The 20663-nt window shown below is 43.3% G+C and overlaps 2 protein-coding genes across 3 annotated transcripts in view; one reads left to right on the top strand and one right to left on the bottom strand.

Moving 5' to 3' along the window:
* The window catches only part of ugp2b (UDP-glucose pyrophosphorylase 2b), a 19388-nt gene extending 12929 nt beyond the window's left edge, over window positions 1-6459 (top strand). For both annotated transcript variants that reach the window (XM_020601802.1, XM_020601801.1), the window contains exons 6-10: window positions 736-1033; window positions 1404-1601; window positions 2702-2944; window positions 3212-3316; window positions 4349-6459. In XM_020601802.1, the coding sequence (XP_020457458.1) occupies window positions 736-1033; window positions 1404-1601; window positions 2702-2944; window positions 3212-3316; window positions 4349-4456 (952 nt within the window). In that variant the 3' untranslated portion in view covers window positions 4457-6459. The remainder of the gene's footprint in view (window positions 1-735; window positions 1034-1403; window positions 1602-2701; window positions 2945-3211; window positions 3317-4348) is intronic.
* Window positions 6460-10824: 4365 nt separating this feature from the next.
* peli1b (pellino E3 ubiquitin protein ligase 1b) overlaps window positions 10825-20663 on the bottom strand; it is a 30707-nt gene continuing 20868 nt past the window's right edge. Inside the window, 6 exon segments of the mRNA XM_020601804.1 lie at window positions 10825-11768; window positions 11771-12134; window positions 15866-16054; window positions 16583-16780; window positions 17277-17378; window positions 18541-18670. Of these exon segments, the coding sequence (XP_020457460.1) occupies window positions 11563-11768; window positions 11771-12134; window positions 15866-16054; window positions 16583-16780; window positions 17277-17378; window positions 18541-18670 (1189 nt within the window). The 3' untranslated portion in view covers window positions 10825-11562.

Below are 20663 nucleotides of genomic sequence, written 5' to 3'. Positions count from 1 at the left end.
ATAATTCTTTAGTATATTACTTGTGTGGTGTAGAAGAGAATAGAAGTGAATCATTTATTGCTTGCAAACCAATGATGGTAAGATGATGTCATGGGGTAGGACTGGATAAGTCTGACTTCTTCCTACTCCATTCAAGCATGTACTAGGTATAAGCAAATTGATAATGGATTAGCATTTGTTGGATATGTGTAAAATTATGTGTGTTGTCATATCAACTGTTTTTACATGCTTGAAAGAATAAATCAAATCAAATCAAATCAAATCAAATCAAAAAGCTTCCGTGCCTGCGCTGTGCATTCCCGCTCACCTGCATGTAGCTGTTTGTCACAGTGCAGTTTGGTAACTCAAACTGTTGTGGAGCCTTCTTAGAAACCCTTTCATAAGTCCAGTGCACATAGGAATGTTGACTCAGACTCTCTGGATTATTGCATCATCTGCCTTCCTGGAAAGGCTTAAAAAAAGTTAACCTCAAGGTGTTTGAAGTCTTGCACTGTACAAAGAAGCTCACATGACACTCGGTGTGTCACTGTGGTACAGAGTTTCCGTGCCTTTACCTCAGACGTGGGGCAAAACGTTTTCACACCTTTCCCTTTGTTTCATGCAGTTGTTTTCAATTAAAAATCTCCTGTGTTTACTACCTGTCCAGCACCAAATGACACAGGAGCCACTAGCTGGGGAATACAATCTCAAATCACAAAATGATATCTGATGTTACTGAGGACTTCCTCTGTCTAGGTACCCTCGCATCAACAAAGAGTCCCTCCTTCCTGTGGCCACAAGCTTGATGATGACCGGGCAAAACGCAGAAGGCTGGTACCCTCCAGGCCACGGTGACATCTACGCCAGCTTCTACAACTCAGGCTTGCTGGACCAGCTGATTGCTCAGGGCAAGGAGTACATCTTTGTGTCCAATATCGACAACCTGGGAGCCACTGTAGACCTCCACATCCTGCACCACCTGGTCAGCCAGCCCAACGGCAAGCGCTGCGAGTTCATCATGGAGGTGACTGACAAGACACGTGCTGACGTTAAGGTATGTGTGTTACATAATAATTGCACAGTGTATTTACATAAGGTGTGTTGTCCTGTCACTTCATACATTGTTACGTCTTTGTTCTTACTGTATTGCTAAAACTAACATCTTATCCGGTTAACAAAGTTACTGAGAATTTAACGAAAGTGGTCTTTTGTGTGGAATAAATGAGAGATTAATCCCAGTATAACATTGATCACTTATTTTTTCTCACTCTCTTATACTGTAAGTATTTAACTATGCAGCCCATTTTTTAGAGTTCGGATTCTGAAAAAAGTAACATTTCTTAGGAAGGACAGGACGTCTGTGTGAAGTTTCAAAGTTAGTCACTCAAAGACTGTGTTGTAAAAAAACGCCGACTGGTCTTCAGGGTGGCACACTGATCCAGTATGAAGGAAAACTGCGTCTGCTGGAGATTGCCCAGGTGCCCAAGCCCAATGTGGATGAATTCAAATCGGTTTCCAAGTTCAAGATCTTCAACACAAACAACCTGTGGATCTCTCTGGCTGCCATCAAGAGACTGCAGGAACAGAAGGCAATGGACATGGAGATCATAGTCAACCCCAAGGTGAGTGAAGAGGGGAATACACTTTAGTCTAGGCTGACTAACACAGACGGTACGCGCTCACACAAGAAGAATTTACTGAGTCGTTTGTGTCACATACAGATAATTATTCAGTTGTTAAAGAATTAAAGCACCAAAGGATGTAATTTGAAAATATCTGTTGACAGTGAAAGTCAAAAACAAAAGGGTAAAAACGGCAAAACAAGGAAAATAAGTAAATAAAATAAAAACGAACCAGGCCACAGTAGTGCTACACTAAACCCTGGCCTGATAGAGCCTTACAGCTAGGAGCAGTTATGGTGGCGTTTTAAAAACATCAGGAAATTCATGGTTCATGGTTATGGTCTCGTGATTTAACTAAGGATGCTCAGATGAAACAAATCACTCACTAACCAACCTCCCATAACAATAGCATCCATGTTATTTTACAGTTTCCATCCTGTCAGATTAGAAACAGCAGCATGTGCAGCAGAGCAGAGATAAATCTGCTGCACCCCCTTCCTCTGCAGAGACCACCACTTCCTCTGCTCTGTGTTTCTGCCATCCTGCACAACTTTCTGATAATGATACTGTAGGTTACAGATCTGTCTTCTGCATTTGGAAAAGTGAAAATGCAGCATAGATGAATTGGCCAAGTATGTTACACACACAAGGAGTTTGTCTCTGGTACAGAATCGAGGCAGCCATCTGTGGGACCAACTAACACATACAACGATGGCAGCGCTGTCCCTGCAAGGTGCTGTCCTTGCAAGGCACTGACCTGGCTGTCAACTTGGGGTTCAGTGTCTTGCCCAAGGATACTTAGACATGTGGACTGGGGAGAACAGGAATCAAACCGCTGACCTTCCGGTGAAGGGACGACCGCTCTACCTCCTGAGTGACAGCTGCTTGTTGTTGTGAGTTTATTGCATACAGAGCACAGGAAATTCAGTTTTCTGGTCACCTCTCTGGTCATTCATCTGTCCTACTTTGACTCCAGTTTAGGCTCCCTGTGTGTCTGTGTTTATAGTGTGTATACAAATGGAGTGGCATAAGACAAACAGGTTCCCTCAAACATTTTCCTTCCAAATTACAGCTGCTTCTCATTCTGCTGTTCTCATTAGACACTTGATGGCGGGCAGAATGTCATCCAGCTGGAAACAGCAGTTGGTGCAGCCATCAAATGTTTTGACAACGCCCTGGGAATAAACGTGCCTCGTAGCCGCTTCCTACCCGTCAAGACCACATCCGACCTGCTGCTGGTCATGTCCAACCTGTACAGCCTGGAGGCCGGCTGTCTCACCATGAGCCCCAAGAGAGAGTTCCCAACAACTCCACACGTCAAACTGGGAAGCTCCTTCACCAAGGTAATGATGAACACAGTGAAAATGTAAAAACATGCTGGTGACTGAGCAAGCTCTCTTATTGTATCTATAGTCTGTTATCATTTTGGATTATATGGGAAATTCTGTGATTTAAGGTGCCACATGTTCCAAAACTGTCACTGCCTGAAATGTAAAACCAAAAGCAACCATTAAACCGTCCTAAAGTTCAGTGGCTTCAATTTTTTTAGGACCGAACAGATCCTGGTTCCAAAATGACTCGCACTTACAGAAGGTTGTATCTGTGTCCAGGTTCAGGAGTACCTGACCCGCTTTGAGAGTATCCCCGACATGCTGGAGCTCGACCACCTGACAGTGTCCGGAGACGTCACCTTTGGAAAAAATGTTTCAGTCAAGGTAAGCCTCTGCACCCAAATTAGTTTCTGCTGAAAATATGATGAGAGAAATGAAACCCTCTAATGAATCCTGATCAAATCTCAACATCACTGAACCTTTATGTGAAATAAAATTGAGCTGAACAGGTCTGAAGGACATAAAATGCACTTGACCCACAGAATTTGTTTTTATTAGCTCTAAATGTGCAGATGAGATTAAGTTGAGCCTGGTATCGCAGAAAGACACCACTGCATTATTTGCTCTAGTACACTGATACAGTGTGGAGCTTGAAAAAGCCACAGACCACAGCTGATGTCAGACGTTCAGGTGTTAGAGCAGCTGTGGGTGAAAAGTTTCAATCTTAAATTTCACTGACCTTTAAGACTAATCGGGGTTCAACTCTCAGGTTGTGACATAACGTAACAAGGATTTAACAGAAGTGTTCATTGCTGAAGCGACGGGCCCTGGTGGATGTGGTTGTCCTTTAATTATTGCTTTCCTTAAGTCCTAGTTTGAAAATATGACCCTGCCCCAGCTGACGTGTACTGTCAGTTTTCAAATGTTTGTGCTCGAGTACTTCCCCTCTATGCCACTCTGTCCTTCACTACATTTATTGGACAGTTTCAGTTACTTTACAGATTGTAAAAAAAACAAAACAAATCCATTGTTAAAGAGCAAACCAGTGGTTCCAGCATTTCTGGTTTGTGTCTCTTACAAAGAAGCAGTTTCAGGCATCTCAGTGAACTCATTAAACTGTTTTATTGTCTTCTTTCTTCTCCCATTAATCATCTCACACCCCTTCAGATTTATCCTGTGACCCTTTGGAGGGGCCCGACCCCTATATTGGACTAGCACTGGACTAAAGTAGCCAACTGAACATAAAGTAGTTATTAATTGTTAATTCCACATATAATATCAGTAATAGTGGCTGCAGAACGAGTACTTTTACTTAAGTTGAATTTTGAATGCAGGACTTTTACTTGTAATGGAGTAGGTTTACAGTCAGAATAAAGATCTGAGTACTACTTCTACAATTGCTCTTCCCCCTTACAGGGCACCGTCATCATCATCGCCAACCACGGAGATCGCATCGATATCCCAGCCGGCTCCATGCTGGAAAACAAAATAGTATCTGGTAACCTCCGGATCCTGGACCACTGAAGCCTTTGTTGCCCTCCTCTCCCCTCCTGCCCTTATCATGTGACCCATTTGGCTTTATCCCAGTTATGTGACCTGTTTGTCATGTTTAGCTGACACCAACAGACTGTGAGAAGGGCTTTTCCCAGCAGGCTGTGTGTGATTGTGTGTGCAGTGCAGGCTCTGCGTTCTCACCATTAGGAAGCCGTGGACATGGCTTACAGTGAGTTGGACACACCGCCCTCTACAGACTTACTAAAATATAAACCTTAAATAGTTTTAGTCACAGCTTCATATTCTACAACAGGCCAGTCTGATTATATTTTTATTCTTTTATCTCTTTCTTGGCCAGAAAAATAGAGAAAGAATCAAATAGATACTATGGGACTCTACAAATCTGATTTGATCATCTTCATCCTCACTGTGCACTTACAGCACTGCTAATGCAATCACATAGTGTAATGTACTTGAATAGAAAGTCATGGTTTCTGCAGTTATGGGGGAGGTTTAACCATTTATTTCAAGCACAATGGGACTCAACATGGTTTCACAGTTCAGCTATGACCAGATTTGTTTAACTGAAAGAAATAATCGTTATATTTCAGTAATTGTAGCTGTTATCTGGACTTGGAGCTGGAGCCACTCTGTCACTCATAGGACTACAACACACAACCTCCCACACTTACAAGTAACTAAAAACTAGTACAGTATTCACTCGCCATTTTTACCTCAATATCTTGCTCTTTAGCTGTAAGAGGTTTATGAGAAAAAAAACTTTATGCTTTGCTCAAGTGGAAATGTTGGTGTATAGATGAAAGCAACAAGGTGACATGGAAACAGACTGGGAGGAGATTGTGAGTACACGACCTCCAAGAGAGTAAACTAGTAGCATATATAGACATCAGATCTGTGGGGAGGATGAGGAGACTGTTTGGTTCCTCAAACAAACATCAGGTTTGACTGGTGTCGTTTTTATTATGTCGTCTCATTGCAACCTGCTCTTCTGCAGTGGTTTAATGGTGCCCAGCTGGAGAATTAGTGCCGACAGTGGATGAAAATGTTGATTAATTGGCCAGAATTGGTGCCTGGCAGGTACTGTAGCCTTCAGTGGACTGCTGCCTCTAAAGGTTAGGCTGAGGAGAGCGGTGCGAGTGAAGCAAATCAGTAACGTTTAAATAAAGACACTAGTCCACTGTTAAGGTTGCTCCAGTTAATAGGTTTAAATTAAGATAAAACCTCAAAATGATGAACCAGGACAGCAGAAACAAAGCCTGAAGTGGTGTTTGTGCTAGAAAATAAAATGGTACTGAGCTTCCAGATGTAGAGACTAGTGTGTAGATTAGACCTCCAGTGTCCAGACTAACCTGGTCTGGGCTGAAAAGCATGTTGGAATTGGTGCCATAGAGGAGAACTGTCCCTTGTTACCATGTGATGCCTGAACAAGCTGGACTGCTGTGATCCATGTCCAAGTACAGGAACAATCATTGCAGTCAAAATACAGTATACTGTATGTATAATTTGAAAGTGAAGGCTTTTATTTCCCTGTATCACATTATGGATTAGTTTTGTGGTTGTCCACATTCAGATCATCATGTCGTGTGAAACCTCATGTGTCTGTTAAGGTGTCACATGTCTCCTATTTCCATCCCGTCATTCAGCACACATTCTTCACACAAAGTAACAGGGGTGCAATATTTTCTGTAGTGTCACACACACATTTGTCCTTCTGTAGTCGTGAGGACACTCATGATAAATGTAATTCAACCCTTAACCCCAAAACCAAGTCTTAACTCTTAGCATATTGAAGTTGTTGCAGAAATGTCCTCACAGCAGTGAAGAACTAAAATTTGTGCACACCGCCATGTAAAAACATACACACACGCATTTAACACGTGTACAAGGTTTGGAAGAATACTTGAGATGTATCTGACTTGTGCAGATGAGGAACCTGAAAGCAATAAGTGTTGATCTGTGACAGTGACGAGGTCTCAGCCTCCTCAGAGCTGAATAAAGTGCAATATGAAATACTGAACGTGTCACTTCTCATGTCTGCACACCCACTGTTACTTCATTCATCCTCACTAACCTTATGTCAAGGGTGTCACGCTGGACATCTCCAAGAACTTGAATATTGTACAGGACTACAATATAAGAAAGATGAAACGACTCCAATACAAAACCACCAGAAAGAGACCTAACACATCTACAAAGAAATGCAAAGGATGCAAAAGGTGACAAACAAGATGCAAAGTGAACAACAAGAGACAAGGGAAGTAAAACATACTATACAGATGCAAAACCACAAGACATGCATCCTCAAAGAAAGCAATTTCAAATGACACGACACAATGCTGAGTCACTGTAACTTCGCTAAAACAATGTTGTCATTTTCACCGCCCCCACCGGACCAGTGAGGACATGTTTAGCCACAGGTCTTTATTCAGCCTCTGGTTGTTTAGGTGGTGTCCAGAAAACAATGTGGGGTTCATAAACTATTTGAAAACATTTTGGGGAAAACTTAGTCTAATTAGCAGAGGGGGCATCCACCCCACTTTAGATGGTGTGCTCTCATAGCTAGAAATCTGGACAAGTTTATTTTACAACTTAAATGATCACAACCCAGAGACCAAGGTCACACTCTTACACGCCTTTCTGCGCCCCCCAAAATCCCAGCGCCCACAGACTGTGTCTGACCCCCGAACCACCTAAATTATACAGCTCGCAGCTCCACTCCTTAAAGCAGGCATCATGAAAACTGGACAGGAGGTGGCGCTCCACTAAGTCAGAAGAGTGTTTCCTGGGCTGAAAAGATAGTTTAATAACATATTAAAAAGCGCTTCATAGTGCCAGAACTGCATATATGCACAATGAGGGGCAAATGCTGAGGCCTATCATAAAACTTCACTGAACTTTTTTTTTTTTTTGAGGAAAAACTGTTAGACTAAATATTGTTTATAGTATTTTTTATATGCAAATATATTAAAATGGTTCTGGAGTGGAACTTGTGAATGAGCCAATCCTTAGAAAACCTACTGCAAAAAGCAACCAATCGGTGCGACCACTACTCTGCCTAAACTAAAGCATTTGTTAGTTAATTTGTATAAAACAATAATCGGCTTATTGTCAAAAATACAGAAATATGATCATGAGGAAATAGGCCCATCAACACAACTGGTTCTGTGTTGCTTTGTGGCCATTTTGGGTCTCTGATGGTCTCATCTTAATGTAATTATTTCATGTTTTTGTCTTTTAACTGAGCTCAGTGACTTTCAGACAAAAAGTACACAGTCACTTCAAACACAGGATCTGGCTCAGGGGCCCCAACTCTCGGGCTGTGGGTCTGTGCCTGACGCGCCCCGCTAATCTAGCCATGATTATAAGCTTCACAAATACAGTAGTGTTCATAGTGCACCATTTGTGTTAAAGCACTTGTCACTATTGTACAATATCCACCTCTGTGTTTACTATTTCTAAGCTGCAAAGCAAATTGTGTTCACTTTTGTACCAATATCACACTGGACATTCAGATCAAAACCTGGGACACAGCAAAAATTGTCACTTTTACACTTTATTGTTGAAAGTTGTTACAAAAAAGTGTTTGCTGAAAACATTCTTTGCCTTTAGAAGCACAAGTGGACTTCAGACAGCAGAAGAAGAGCGAGTAGAGAGCTGTGAAGGGACTGACAGACGTGTGGTGTAAAAACAGGTTTGAGACAACAGCAGAGAGACAGAGGAAGCCCTTACTCATATACTTTAGCCATAGAGAGAGACACGGAGACCCAGAGCCTGTGAAACAAAACCAACACAAGACTGTGAAAGAGGGGAAGACACAAAACTTCAGAATGGATGTTTTACTTATGAGGTATTCTCAGAAGGCCTTAGCAGTGTGTGTGTGTGTGTGTGTGTGTGTGTGTGTGTGAGAGAGAGAAACAGGTCACTGTTTATCTCCCATGGGTGAGTTAGTGTGCTGCAGCCCAAGTGCTGGGGGATACTGATGAAAATGATCTGTGTGCAGAGAAGGACTAGGGCGTGGACAGATGAATGTTCACAAACTGAAAAACTGCACACATACAATCAACATGAACCATGGGCAGATCATGAGACAATGGGCCCCCTGGGCAAAGATATGAGAGGGGCCCCTACCTCTCCTACACTTCTAGGAGCAAGACAGGCTGAGCAAGCACGTCATTGGTAGTTAGTTTGTCTTGTGGTTGGTTGTTCTGCATGGATGTAGTTGTTTTGTCTCTGTTTTGATGTTTTGCATGTTTTTGCAGTTCCTTTACTGTCTTTTAGATAATTTCTCTCTTTTTAGTCATTTTGTGACTCTTTAATGGTTCTGTGTCTCTTTGCAGCTGTTTTGCATCAACCTTTTCCTGTTTTGTGCCTTTTAGTACTCACTGTCATTAGATTGAGTTTCCAGCAGAAACCTTCACTATTCTCGGGTCTAGGAGCCTCCTGACCTCCTGACCCCTTGGGCCCTTGTACCTGTACCCGGTGGGCCCATGTAGTAATCAATCCATATCACAAACACATAAATTACAGTCTTTCTCACTCACGGTGGGCCCATGTAGTAATCAATCCATTTCACAAACACATAAATTACAATCTTTCTCACTCACACACACAGGTACTACTGACACCTGCAGGAGCTCTGTGTGTTGTAGACAGTTTGGAAGTGATCGTAAAGCTGCTTCACCCGTGGAAGGTTTCTACAGTGTGTGTCTCTCTGGAGCTGCATGAGCGACGTGGACGAACCACAGTGATGTTGACGCATGTGTTGTGAGTGCACAGCGGGGTTGGGAAGGATTTGTGTTTTTATTTAAAGTGCAGACTTTCAGGACCGTCTCCTCAGTCTGTGCTGTGTGGTAGAGCTGCTGAGAAGGGTCATACTCTATATTTTTTGTTAATAAGCAAAGCTCTATACATCCTGCCTGACTGAAGTAGTTCCTGACTTTAGAAATTGTAAATGACATGGATTTAGTAGCTGTTGTTAGGCTTTCAGTCATATCCCATGATCTTCCTCAGTAGATGGAGGTTTCTCTGCTTGTCATGAGATGTACAGTAGATGGATTGGGTTGCACCAGCTGTCACTAAGGTCTTAGCAGCTATTAGCTAGCTTCAAACTAGCTTACTAAGAATGTAATCATTCAATTTGCACTGCTAATTCCTTAGCTTGTAAAGCAAACAGGAAGTCACTACAGCTTCACAGGTTGTAATATAATTTCCAAAAATAGCAGTTCAGGGGCCCGAACAAGATTTTAAACCTACTGTCAACACAGTAGTTTATTCAGAGCTAGCAGCATTGATGTGGTTTAGAGCTGTTGACTGTCTATATAATGAGTCTATTTCAAGTTGTCTTAAAAACCAATACTGAATTTCTAAAATTAGTCTTTAAATTGAAATATTTTTAAACATTTGTTTCCATCTTACGTTAATTTTAACAGGTCAAGTCTAGTATTTATTGTGCATTCAAACATTGTTGTATGACTGAAATAGTTCAACCATTGCATCACTATGAAATTCATAATACTGATGTAAGTACACAGTCTATTAGCTGCTTTTTGTAAATCAAGTTTAATAAAAACTTGATATTCTTCATAATATGTGGGAGAACTGTGATTAATGCTGGTAAAATCAGTTTTCATTCAAATCAGATGCACTCACATGGCCTAGGGGTTAAAGTATATGAACTGGACATCACTGTGGTTCTCCACCTCTCTCCTTTCTAATTCCATTTGAATATTTAAACCTTGCTGTTTTCAGCAACCCTGATATTTTGGACTCACAATGTGGAGCTCATTACATCTAAAATGCTCCTTGGGGATGGTACTGTATTGATATGATGCACACATACTGTACGAGCACACACATACAGCCATAATGAGAATTTTGCAGGTTGGATTAAAGAACTGAAACCATGCATGTGAATCAAACCTGAGTCAAACAGCTACAGTTGTGTTTTGTTGTGTGATGTATCAGATGGATGGGGCTTCCTGCATTGTGACAATTCAGATTTCAGTTTCTACGCAACACTGGCAAGAGTCAGTCCGTCGTAGTTAAAACAATAGGGATGTTGTTGTAGGATGGCAGAACAATTGAGGATCAATAACTATTTCTCAGCTTAATGCTAAGATTAACACTGGTCTGAACACTGAGCTGTGTCTGTCAAGATAGAAATGATTATTGTTGCTGTAACGTTGCAGGTAAACACTGTCAGCGCTGGTCTGCTGCAGCAGCTTCTGTGATTTTAAAAACACCAGTATTAAACTTTGGTAATAAAAAGTATTTGACCAGGTCTGGTTATGGAGTGTGTGAGTGAGTGTCTGTGTGTGACATTAGCTACACAGCCACAGTATCATGGCAAAACTGGAAAATAAACACTCACCCACAGAAATGTTTCACTCTGACTTTAAAAGGAGCAATCAGTCAGGCTGCGCCTAGAAGACTCACTTTTCCATAATGCTTTAGGACATCGCCATTCCAAATTTATTGCTTTGAAGCTGAAAAGGCCAAACTGATGGCTAATGACAGAGGGGTTACCACACAAAGTGAGAGGCGTATAAATACACAGATACACAGACCATGGGGAAACAAATCCTTCAGAACACATGTAGAACTTTTTATCGGAATAACAATATACTGTATTTTCAAATTAAAATGCTAAATAGGCCTGAAGTTAGTCATACAGTATCTGACAAAGGATGAAGCGATGGTTCCTGGATCATAAATACCTTTTGTTTAAATTAGATCTAAGAGATGTACACAGGCGTTGCAACAATAACCATTAATGTCTGCACTAGGGTATGTTAGATAAATTTAGATAAATACTGTTTTTCAAAGTTCTTTTTGAGAAACAAACACAAAACCTTTATCCAGCAATGTTCTCTGTTTGGTTTTTGTGTCTCTGGTTTCACATGAAAATATAGAAATCTATGTTGTCATTTATGAAAAAGCAATACAAAGGTCACTTAAAAATGAGGAGGAGACAAAAGTCCAGAAAAAGTTATCATAACTGCAGAGGAAGGAAAAACAGCTGTGGGCAGCTCCTGGTTTTCAGTGCAGGGTCGGTATCCAAACAAAAAAAACTCCCCACTCTGTCTCACCCAGAGGATGCTGAGAAGTGGCCCCTGCTAGTCGAGGGGCCCCTGAAAAATGAGTCTGACATAGCCCTGTTCGCCACTCAGCTGTTGGGCACAGAAGGGGCAGGCGGCGTGGAAGGTGTGTGTGCCATGGGGCAGCGGGATCTGACTCCAGAACGCCGCCGTCTTCTCTGAACTAACATGACCACAGGGGTTAAAAGCATGAGTGGGCGGGGCGGCGGCCACATAAAACCCCAGCCCAGCCACAGCGGCACGTAGGGCCCTTTAGCTCGGCACATGGGACACTCCCTGTGCCGGCCCTCGCGGCCCTCCCTCTCTTCGTGATGGTTGCCCCAGTTGTGGTAGCCGTGCACGTGGCCGCACTGGAGGTAGACCCATGGCTGCTTCTCATCTGGCGTGTCCTTGCGACGCATGGAGGGGAAGGCCAGCGTGTTGAAGCCCACGGGACATTGTGGGCGTGCTGCATTGATCTCCTGCCGCAGTGCCTCCAGGTGTTTAAGGGTGGGAGTGTGTGACAGACCTTCAGCAGTGCGCCACAGCAGGGTCGCACCGCAAAGGTCAATGAGAGAACCATCGACGAGCTCCTGAGTCTCAGTCTCCACCTACAGCAGAAAGAGACACAGAGGGGTTACTGAAATGGGCTGCTACAACATCAGTGTATAAACTGTAGTGTCACCAGGCACGGAGCCACCCTGGAAGACTTATTTTAATGTTTTTAGATTCAAAAGAATGTGCTTTCCTCTAATCCCGATTTCCAGTAAGGGGGCTGTCAATCCATAAAAAAGTCTGCAAAAGATGTTCTAGTGTATCCTTGCTCAAGGCTCGTCCAGGCAGCCTCCTTGCTCTTGATTCCTGCTCCACAGCTTTGGGACATCCCTCAACAATTTCTGAGTCAAGCAAGGATTGAGGCAAGAGGAACAATAAAATAAGTGAACTGGGATTCACCGAGTGGGTGGATACACAACAAGCAGTGAGGCTTGTAGTACTCATGTGAGCACAGCAGGTGGCAGTGTCACACGTCCATTACCACCTCAACCTAAGTCAGCTGTGTGTTTCGGTGAGGAGGGAAGGACACATACAGCTGGAATAAAGATGACATGAGGAAACTGAAAGATAAGTGCAGGACAAACTAATCTGGACAATTCAGTAAACTACCGTCTCGAGGAAGCACTCGGTCTGGCTCGGGTCAGATGAGACACAGTGGGAAATTCCACTTTTAGATGACCGGGGGACAAAACCAGAAGACGAAGGGAGGAAATCAGAAAAGAATAACAGAGAAATGGGAAAAATCTAAACAACAAACTATTTTTAAAAAGTCATACACAGATGAGAGGAGGGCCCACGCCCCGGGTTTTGGTGAGATCACGCAAGTCTAGCGCTGGTGTTGAGTCACTGCCACTAATGGGAGACGTGTCTCTCCTGGGGACGGATTTCAACCTTCACTAATCCCGGGAAGGTCAGCTGAGCGCATGTGCCCTTTGTATCACACCGATACATTATTCACATCTGGCCAGTAAAACCACTGTCATTCTGCTTTTGGTCGTCAACTTGCTCAACTGCCAGGTCACAAGGCTGCTCCTGTCTTCATTAATCCACCGCCACGTTCCAAAAACAAAAGAGTTGACAACACCAGAAGCTGCCTGAGGCTCTGGGTCGACTCAATCCATGTAAACATCCACACACTCTCACACATCAGTGCACAGTTATAATTTAATTACATTGAAGTGGATCATTTATCAGCACAAAAGCTGGTATTAAGCACAGCAGGAGCTCAGACACTGTGCTCTGCTTTTTTATTATACTTCATAATGGCCCCCAAAGCAGACACACTAAAAACCCTGTGTAAGATATTCCTCATTATGCTGGCTTCAGCCTTGTGTCACACTGCAGAAGGGCAACCTGCTGCCCTGCTGGCAAAGCAGAGTGAGTCTGTCCAAACACTGAAACAAACCTGCGCACAGTTCATCTTTCCCTCACAATAACATTCACATATCTTTACAGCTTTATATTAAAACAACACATCCTCTTAAACAGAAGGTTTTTTTAGCCTAAGTCATTTCTCTCAGTAAGCATGTTTTTCCAGCGCTGGTTATTTGGCCAGGGACCTGTTATCATGTACCTACGTATTTCCGCACATGCAAAATAGCTTCAAGAGCTTTTTGGCAAACTTGCTGAGATGATGCTTTTCCTCCCATTCAATCAAAGGTCCTTCAGACTTTAACCTTTGCTAGTGCTGGGCAGTTGTTCCATCCCAGGACACCTCGTTGCATTCAGCCTGACAAATAAACCCCATCACGCTCAATCATTGTATATGATGAAAATACTGTAGGTGCTTTCCCATGACTGTCAATATCAATCAGCTGTGGACTAATGAGTGCCTTCTGTAGTGCTGGGTAATGCACACATGGTAACTCTGTGGATGTTGAAGGGCAGCCACAGATAAGAGCGCTGTTAATTTATGCTGCCTTGAAACGACTTGGAAACAGCTGGGACTGCAGATAAATGGACATGCTGACTGTGTGCTTGTGGCTGATGATGGCCATGGGAGGAAAGATCCCATCCACCCATCCATCCATTATCTATGCTACTTATCCTAACGAGGGTTGTGGGGGGGGGGACCCTGTATGGGTCACCAGTCTAGAGTCACCAGTCAACCTAACCTGCACGCCTTTGGACTGTGGCAAGAAACCAGAGTACCCGGAGAGAACCCACGCAGGCACAGGGAGAACATGCAAACTCCACAAAGAAAGGCACCGGGTCAGCGCTAATCACCGTGCCATCATGCTGCTGGGAGGAAAGATGAAGAGCAGAAAACACAAAGACCTAATTCAACACACCACCTAAATCCAATCAGCCAAATGCCACAGGTGGCCATGCTGACGAGACAGCAGGAGTCCTGTGATAGGCCAAGAAGAGTCTAGTGTCAGCTGGAGGATCCCCTGACAAGGTCCTGTTACACACAGCTTTGACAGCCGGACCTGTTGCCATGGAGATAGCATCCCAATAACCTCCTGCTGGTGCTACGCTCCGAATGACCTACTGCTGCCTGAATGACTGTGTTGGTACGTGAGGATGAGGATGAAGGAATGGGACAGAAAGAAATGCGGAAAAAAGAAAGAAGCTTTTTTTAATAAAGGAAAAACATGTTTTGCAATAATTGGAAAAATCAGGTCACTGAATCAGCAGACTATAATGACAAACCCCCGCTTCTATCAGTGGTGTTTACTGACGTCCTCAGGTCGCAAAACAAGGCTGATTTCATGTGTCACTGCCCTCCTGAGTGAGTGACATAAAAAAAAAAAGGCACATTGGAAAAACTATGCCACAAGCATGAGCGACAGTGATCGTTGCAGCTTAGGTAGGGACCCAAGCATGGTTGCTTCCACTCAAAACAATCACTGTGTCAGCTCTTCATTTAAACAGGAATTCTCCATCCTTCCTCCATGAGAGATTTGTGCCAGCTGGGCCAGGTGTTATCATTTGCTATCCACTCACCCCGGCCAGTCCAGGCCGATGGCCACCCACCAAGAGGGAGTTTTTCCTTCCCACTGTCGCCAAGTGCTTGCTCAAGGGGGATTTGTCAAGTTTTTCTCAACAGTTATTATAATAATAATAATAATAAAGTCTAGACTTTACCATGCAAACTCCCCTGTGATGAATTTTGCTGTGATTTAGTACTATACAAATAAAACTGAATTGACCTGAATTCAAATAACTGACCATGTTTGGAGCCTTATAGTAACAGCCAGCTTGCTTTGTTAATTTTAAAGCAGCTATAGTCAATATTTTAGAATGACAATGTGCAAACAATGTGAAAGAGGTCTCTTGTAGTCACAAACCCACAGAGCTTTATAATGAGCTTTACTGTTTACCTTTCACTATTCACATGGCGTTATTTTCAGACATAGCAGGCAGCTGTTTTTCAGCAAAAAGCAGCTAAGCAGGCACTGGCAGGGACATAAACAGAGCTAAGAGAGACTGAATACTGGACTTAAATTCATCAACTGGTCACAGAAACAACTCCACATGGCAGTGTTGTTTCTTTAAATGCTGGATGGGTAAATGAGGAACAGTTTGGTAAGGAGTTTGGTTCACTGCTTGTTTCATAGGCTCCCAACTGTACAAAATATCTCTCCAGTTGCAGGTTTCCTGGTGAGAGCTGCCCGCATGCCAAAACACCCCACCTCATTTTGTCTTTATTGTGATTAGTGAGGACATCATCATAAGCATGGTCTTCTAAAAAAGCCACACCCCGACCGTGAAAGACAAAACGTTTCAGTAGTCTCTGTTCATGTTCAGAGACTGTGCCGTAATGTTCTGTGTCATCTCTCACCATCTTTCCTCGCTGCTGCGCTGAGCGGGTCTCTCGCAGGGTGAAGACATTGCCGCAGACTGAGATCTCCCTCCAGACGCCCGGTTTGGAGTCTTGCGTGAAGCCGTTTCGAGGGTGCATCACCAGCACGCCGTTGGTGGTGAGACCGTCCATTTGGCCGTCAGATGTCTTCCATTTAGCAGCTTTCTCCTGAGGAAAGACATGGGGAGCCATGAGCAGGTGGGGACAATTCAAACATCCATTTTGAAGCCCTACATGAAACATCTGTAACACCTGCAGTATATCATCTGTATATTGCTATTTATACTGGGAATTGTTGACACTGAAAACTGATGACAAAATGTCTGTGTAGCATGCATCAGCTTGAAGAAACACAAAGTAAATTCTCAAGAGTCAGCTCCTTTTAGTTACTGCAAGCTCAGTGTTGTAACCACAGACAATTTGACATTAGCTGTTGTCCTTCTCTTGTTATGGCATTCAAGAATGATGTTTGCTTCTGACAGTAAATGAAATAGATAACAAAGCAAAAGCAATCCTGGTTGGGCAAAAAACAGAGGGCTTTATCTTTCATACAATCAGAACACAAGCTGCCTCTTATTTCATCTTATTTTCAGTTACATGTGATTGTGGTTCTCTGGTGTTTTCTCCATCTTTCTGCTGTTGACTTTCTCACACTCGCCTACATGCGTCTAAAGCACCAGATGAAACACAGCTCACCCCTAGAAAGATGTTCTTGGAGGAATCGAAGCCTGCAGCATAAATGCGTGCAGTATAAGGCGGCGTGCGCTGGCACATGATGCGGCAGGCGAAGCGAGAGATGGTGCTCTGAACCGTCTGGGTGTCGGCGTTACTCTGGCTGCCTGCCACCGTGTCCGTCACTACAAAGTCTATGGGGCTCTCTGTTGATCGACCGATCTGGTGGAGAGAGGTGAAGATGCGCTCTAACAAGCTTCAGACAAGATATCAAGATTAAATCGTGAATGCATTCCAGCTATGAGATAATATAATAAACAATTCTCTGTGGGGAAAGACAACACAAACATAGAATCAAATGGATTTGTTTCTTTATGTTGTCAGTGCATTTAATGTGCTCACTGGCGTCAGGATGAAAAGAGAAATTCAAGATGTGTAACAAAAATGCTTCTAAAAAGAATCACCAACCCTACCTTTAATTGCCATGAGCTACTGTATGTGTCACAGTCTCTGCTGTAGCTCCAACTGTAGTTTTTAAACTTGTCCATTTCACCCCCTAACTTTCCCTCATCCCCCCCGCACAGCTTGAAAACCTCTGCTCTAAAATATTCATTAGCCCCCCTGGATTACCAACCACCATTTTGCCATACAGGCAGTAAAGCAGTGAAACTGTAGAATGGTTGTAAATCTCCCGGTTATAAAAGCTGTGGCCTGTTACCTGGAACATGTCTGTATTGCTGTCATGAGTGTACTCCACCACCACCGTCTGTGCTCGAGACAGAGTGTAAGAGATGCTATGCTGGTCTTTGTTGCTTATGGCCTGTTGAGACAAAAGGAAGAAGGAAGGACATAAGAACAGAGAACAAATTAGGACCTTTAGATGCTCTAAAACTCAACCCTTTGACTTACTGTAATGTGTACACAAGGATGAACCTGAACATGCTTTATAACAAAAACACTGCTGACATTTTTCTCAATGAGCCTTACAGACATCAACAGAAGAAGAAGAGAACGGTAGGGTGGGTGAAGAGTTCAGTTATGTAGTCACTAGCTGGACCTAACGCAGCCTCAGCATCTCTACAGTCAGTCAGGGCCACCCACAGAGAAGGATGATCACTCTGAGAGATTCTATAGATTACTGCAGCTAAAAGCCTGACCCACTGTACGTGTGTGTGTGTGTGTGTGTGTGTGTGTGTGTGAGAGAGAGAGAGAGAGAATGAGACAGAGCACAAAACTGCATGTCCACAGAGAACTGATTACATACAGATGTTACACCAAAAAAGCAAAGGTTCTCTCTTTCTCTCACAAACACATACCACTTACAATCCCCTGGTCACAGGTTTGGTGGATTTCTGGGCAGCCGGGAAAGTGATGATGGAAACATGCTAACATGTGCTTCCCAGGACTTTGCAATAAAATGCTGAGTTATCTTCCACTGTCCTCATTTGTTTCCCTTACAAACCACACAGGTGTTGTTCAAATACCTCTTAAAGTCTTGACAGTTTTTCTGCTAACACAAGGAAGGAACGCTGAACCCTTTCCCTTTTCTCTTTTGCTCATGGTGTGTGTGTGTGTGTGTGTGTGTGTGTGTGGTACTCTAATATGACAGAACAAGCTAACAGATTTTTACAAAAGACCTGGTACAGCAACACAGGCCAGATCTGCTGAACTGGATGTGTTTTCTTTTAGGTTGTCAGACAAACAAAATCACACACCTACAAAGACGATTTATTTCAAGAGTAGAAGAAAAAGTTGTTTTAACTAGTAGATATGTATTTCCTTTACTATTCAGGATGTTTGTAATATGTTTAACGAACACAAAAGCTATAAAAGTCACTTGAAACCTTATCACTATGTAAACATTCAGCTTGAGGAGAAGAAAAGGACCAAAATTGCTGATGTATACAGTTCCAGTGACTGCAGTTTTGTGACCCTGGCATGACTACATGTATTGTGTGTCTGTCTCTGTGTGTGTGTTTCACCTTGGCTGCCTGTGGGGAGCAGGCGACATGAACTGTGCTGGGCTTCACCCCGTTTGCCTTTGGTCTCTTACAAAGTGCAAACCGGCTTTTACGTCGGCCTCGGTCCCCGTTGGGCAGAGAGCCATTGTACCTGCACATACACACACACAGTCATACACAAAACAATAGGGCACTATTGTCTGAGCAGCTGTATAATACACAGGCAGAACAGTGGAAAATGCTTGAGGGAGTTTGGTGCATTCTCTCCATGCCCCTACACACTACATGCAAACACACACAAATAGCAGCCTATACTTTTCATACGTTTTACGAAAAGCACATCGTGTCCCTACAAACAACAAAGCCCTCCAAACATAAACCCAGAAAGGCTGAGAAAATAAGCACACGGAGAGACTCATTTAGCCTGATACGTGGCTGGGGAATGGAGAATAAACAGAGGCGTTCCCTCCGGCAGAATGGAGTCTCTGTTACTCCCAACAAAACCGGGACTGTTGTGAGTGTGTGTGCATGCGTGTATTTTGCTTGTCTTCCGTTTTATTAACAGTGTGTTTGTGTGCTTCTGAGAAGTGACTTAAAATGCCCCGCCTGCAGTAAATCCATTACAGTTCTTAGATACAGCAGCATTCATAAAAATCAAGATATCTCATTCAGTATACCAGAAGATACTCAGTCACAAAGGTAATATTAGTAGATGGGTGCATGAGGGATGGTTAAAGAAAGCTTCCTCTGCTTGTAGCTGGTTTCCAATAATGAATGTACTGAACATCAGTTGAATATGCAGAGGTTCAAAAATGTTATTCTTTTATTGTACACTGGTTTTAGATAAGCCATCACCACTTTAATAGACAACTTTATAAGCACGACCACAGACAGAAACACTGCTCACTAGTTATTGTTATGACATCCAGAAAGCACAAACATTATGGACTCCGCTGTATTAAAAACTCAAATCAGACATTAAATTAGTATCTTTTTGCTTTGCTCATTTTCAGCTCATGTTTATCATTATTAATTAGCATTTTTAAAGCCACTTTTTGTGACCTTTAAAGTATAAGGTCTTTTTAAAAGTGCCTAGATACCAGAAATATATAAAATTAAGGCTAAGTCTCTAAAAACAACAATAATAACAGACCAACATTTCTTAACCTCTCCTAAACCTCAGAACATGTATGAATACCCAAAACACTCCAAAGCAAACTTAAGGTTTCACTACAGTGGTGCAGCACAACTAGTCATGCTGTACAGGACCTCAGCACAGCTGGAATGTGCCTCTAACTAATCAGACTCTTGAAATGAGCCCAACCACAGTACTGAGTCCAGTAAAGAGGGCACAAGCACAGTGTGAGGATGCCTAGCCTACTGCTAAGTGTTTCTGTGAGTGAGCAGATCTGCTGGGATCAAACAACGCTGGGAGGGTTTATAAGTAACCATGGTGAAAGAACAGATCCACAGCAACGTTTGGGAAGAGTAACCATGGCACGAGTGTAACCATGGTGAGGTTTGGCCCACATTCGTAAAGAGGGCGGGGCAGTCTGCTGGAGAAAGCTCAAAGTGCTCCTGCAAGTTCAAACCCAGGTTCCCATGGGTCGCAGCAGTGTGTGCATGCACTTACATGCATCCAGATGTTCTCAAAACAATAGTAGAAAGGCCATGGGTTAGCAGTGAATTAGTGTCTGTGCATGTGTGTGTGTGCACAGTGAGGAAAGAAGGACCAGCGTTAGGAAAAAGTCTGTGCATGTGCAGATACACAGTATTCTTTACTTCCCACAGTTAGCAACAAGCGTGTCTCTTTGTGAGTGTGTTCCCTCCAAATGCTAGGAAAGTGAAGCTCGGTGTGCAGCAACAAGCTACAAGTTAGAAAGTAAACCCATAACAACAGGTTGTGTAGGTTGTGAGTCACTCTCTAAGTTAACGTTTCAAGGCTCCCAAATACATCCATCCATTTTCCTCTGCTTATCCGGGACCGGGTCGCGGGGGCAGCAGTCTAAGCAAAGGTGCCCAGACTTCCCTCTCTCCAGACACTTCCTCCAGCTCCTCTGGGGGAATGCTGAGGCATTCCCAGGCCAGCTGAGAGACATAGTCCCTCCAGCGTGTCCTGGGTCTTCCCCGGGGCCTCCTCTCGG

The sequence above is a fragment of the Monopterus albus genome, unplaced genomic scaffold (genome assembly GCF_001952655.1).
Source record: "Monopterus albus unplaced genomic scaffold, M_albus_1.0 scaffold52.1, whole genome shotgun sequence".
NCBI lineage: Eukaryota > Metazoa > Chordata > Actinopteri > Synbranchiformes > Synbranchidae > Monopterus > Monopterus albus.
Note: the sequence above shows the minus strand (reverse complement) of the source record. Positions and strands in the feature narration are given on the sequence as shown.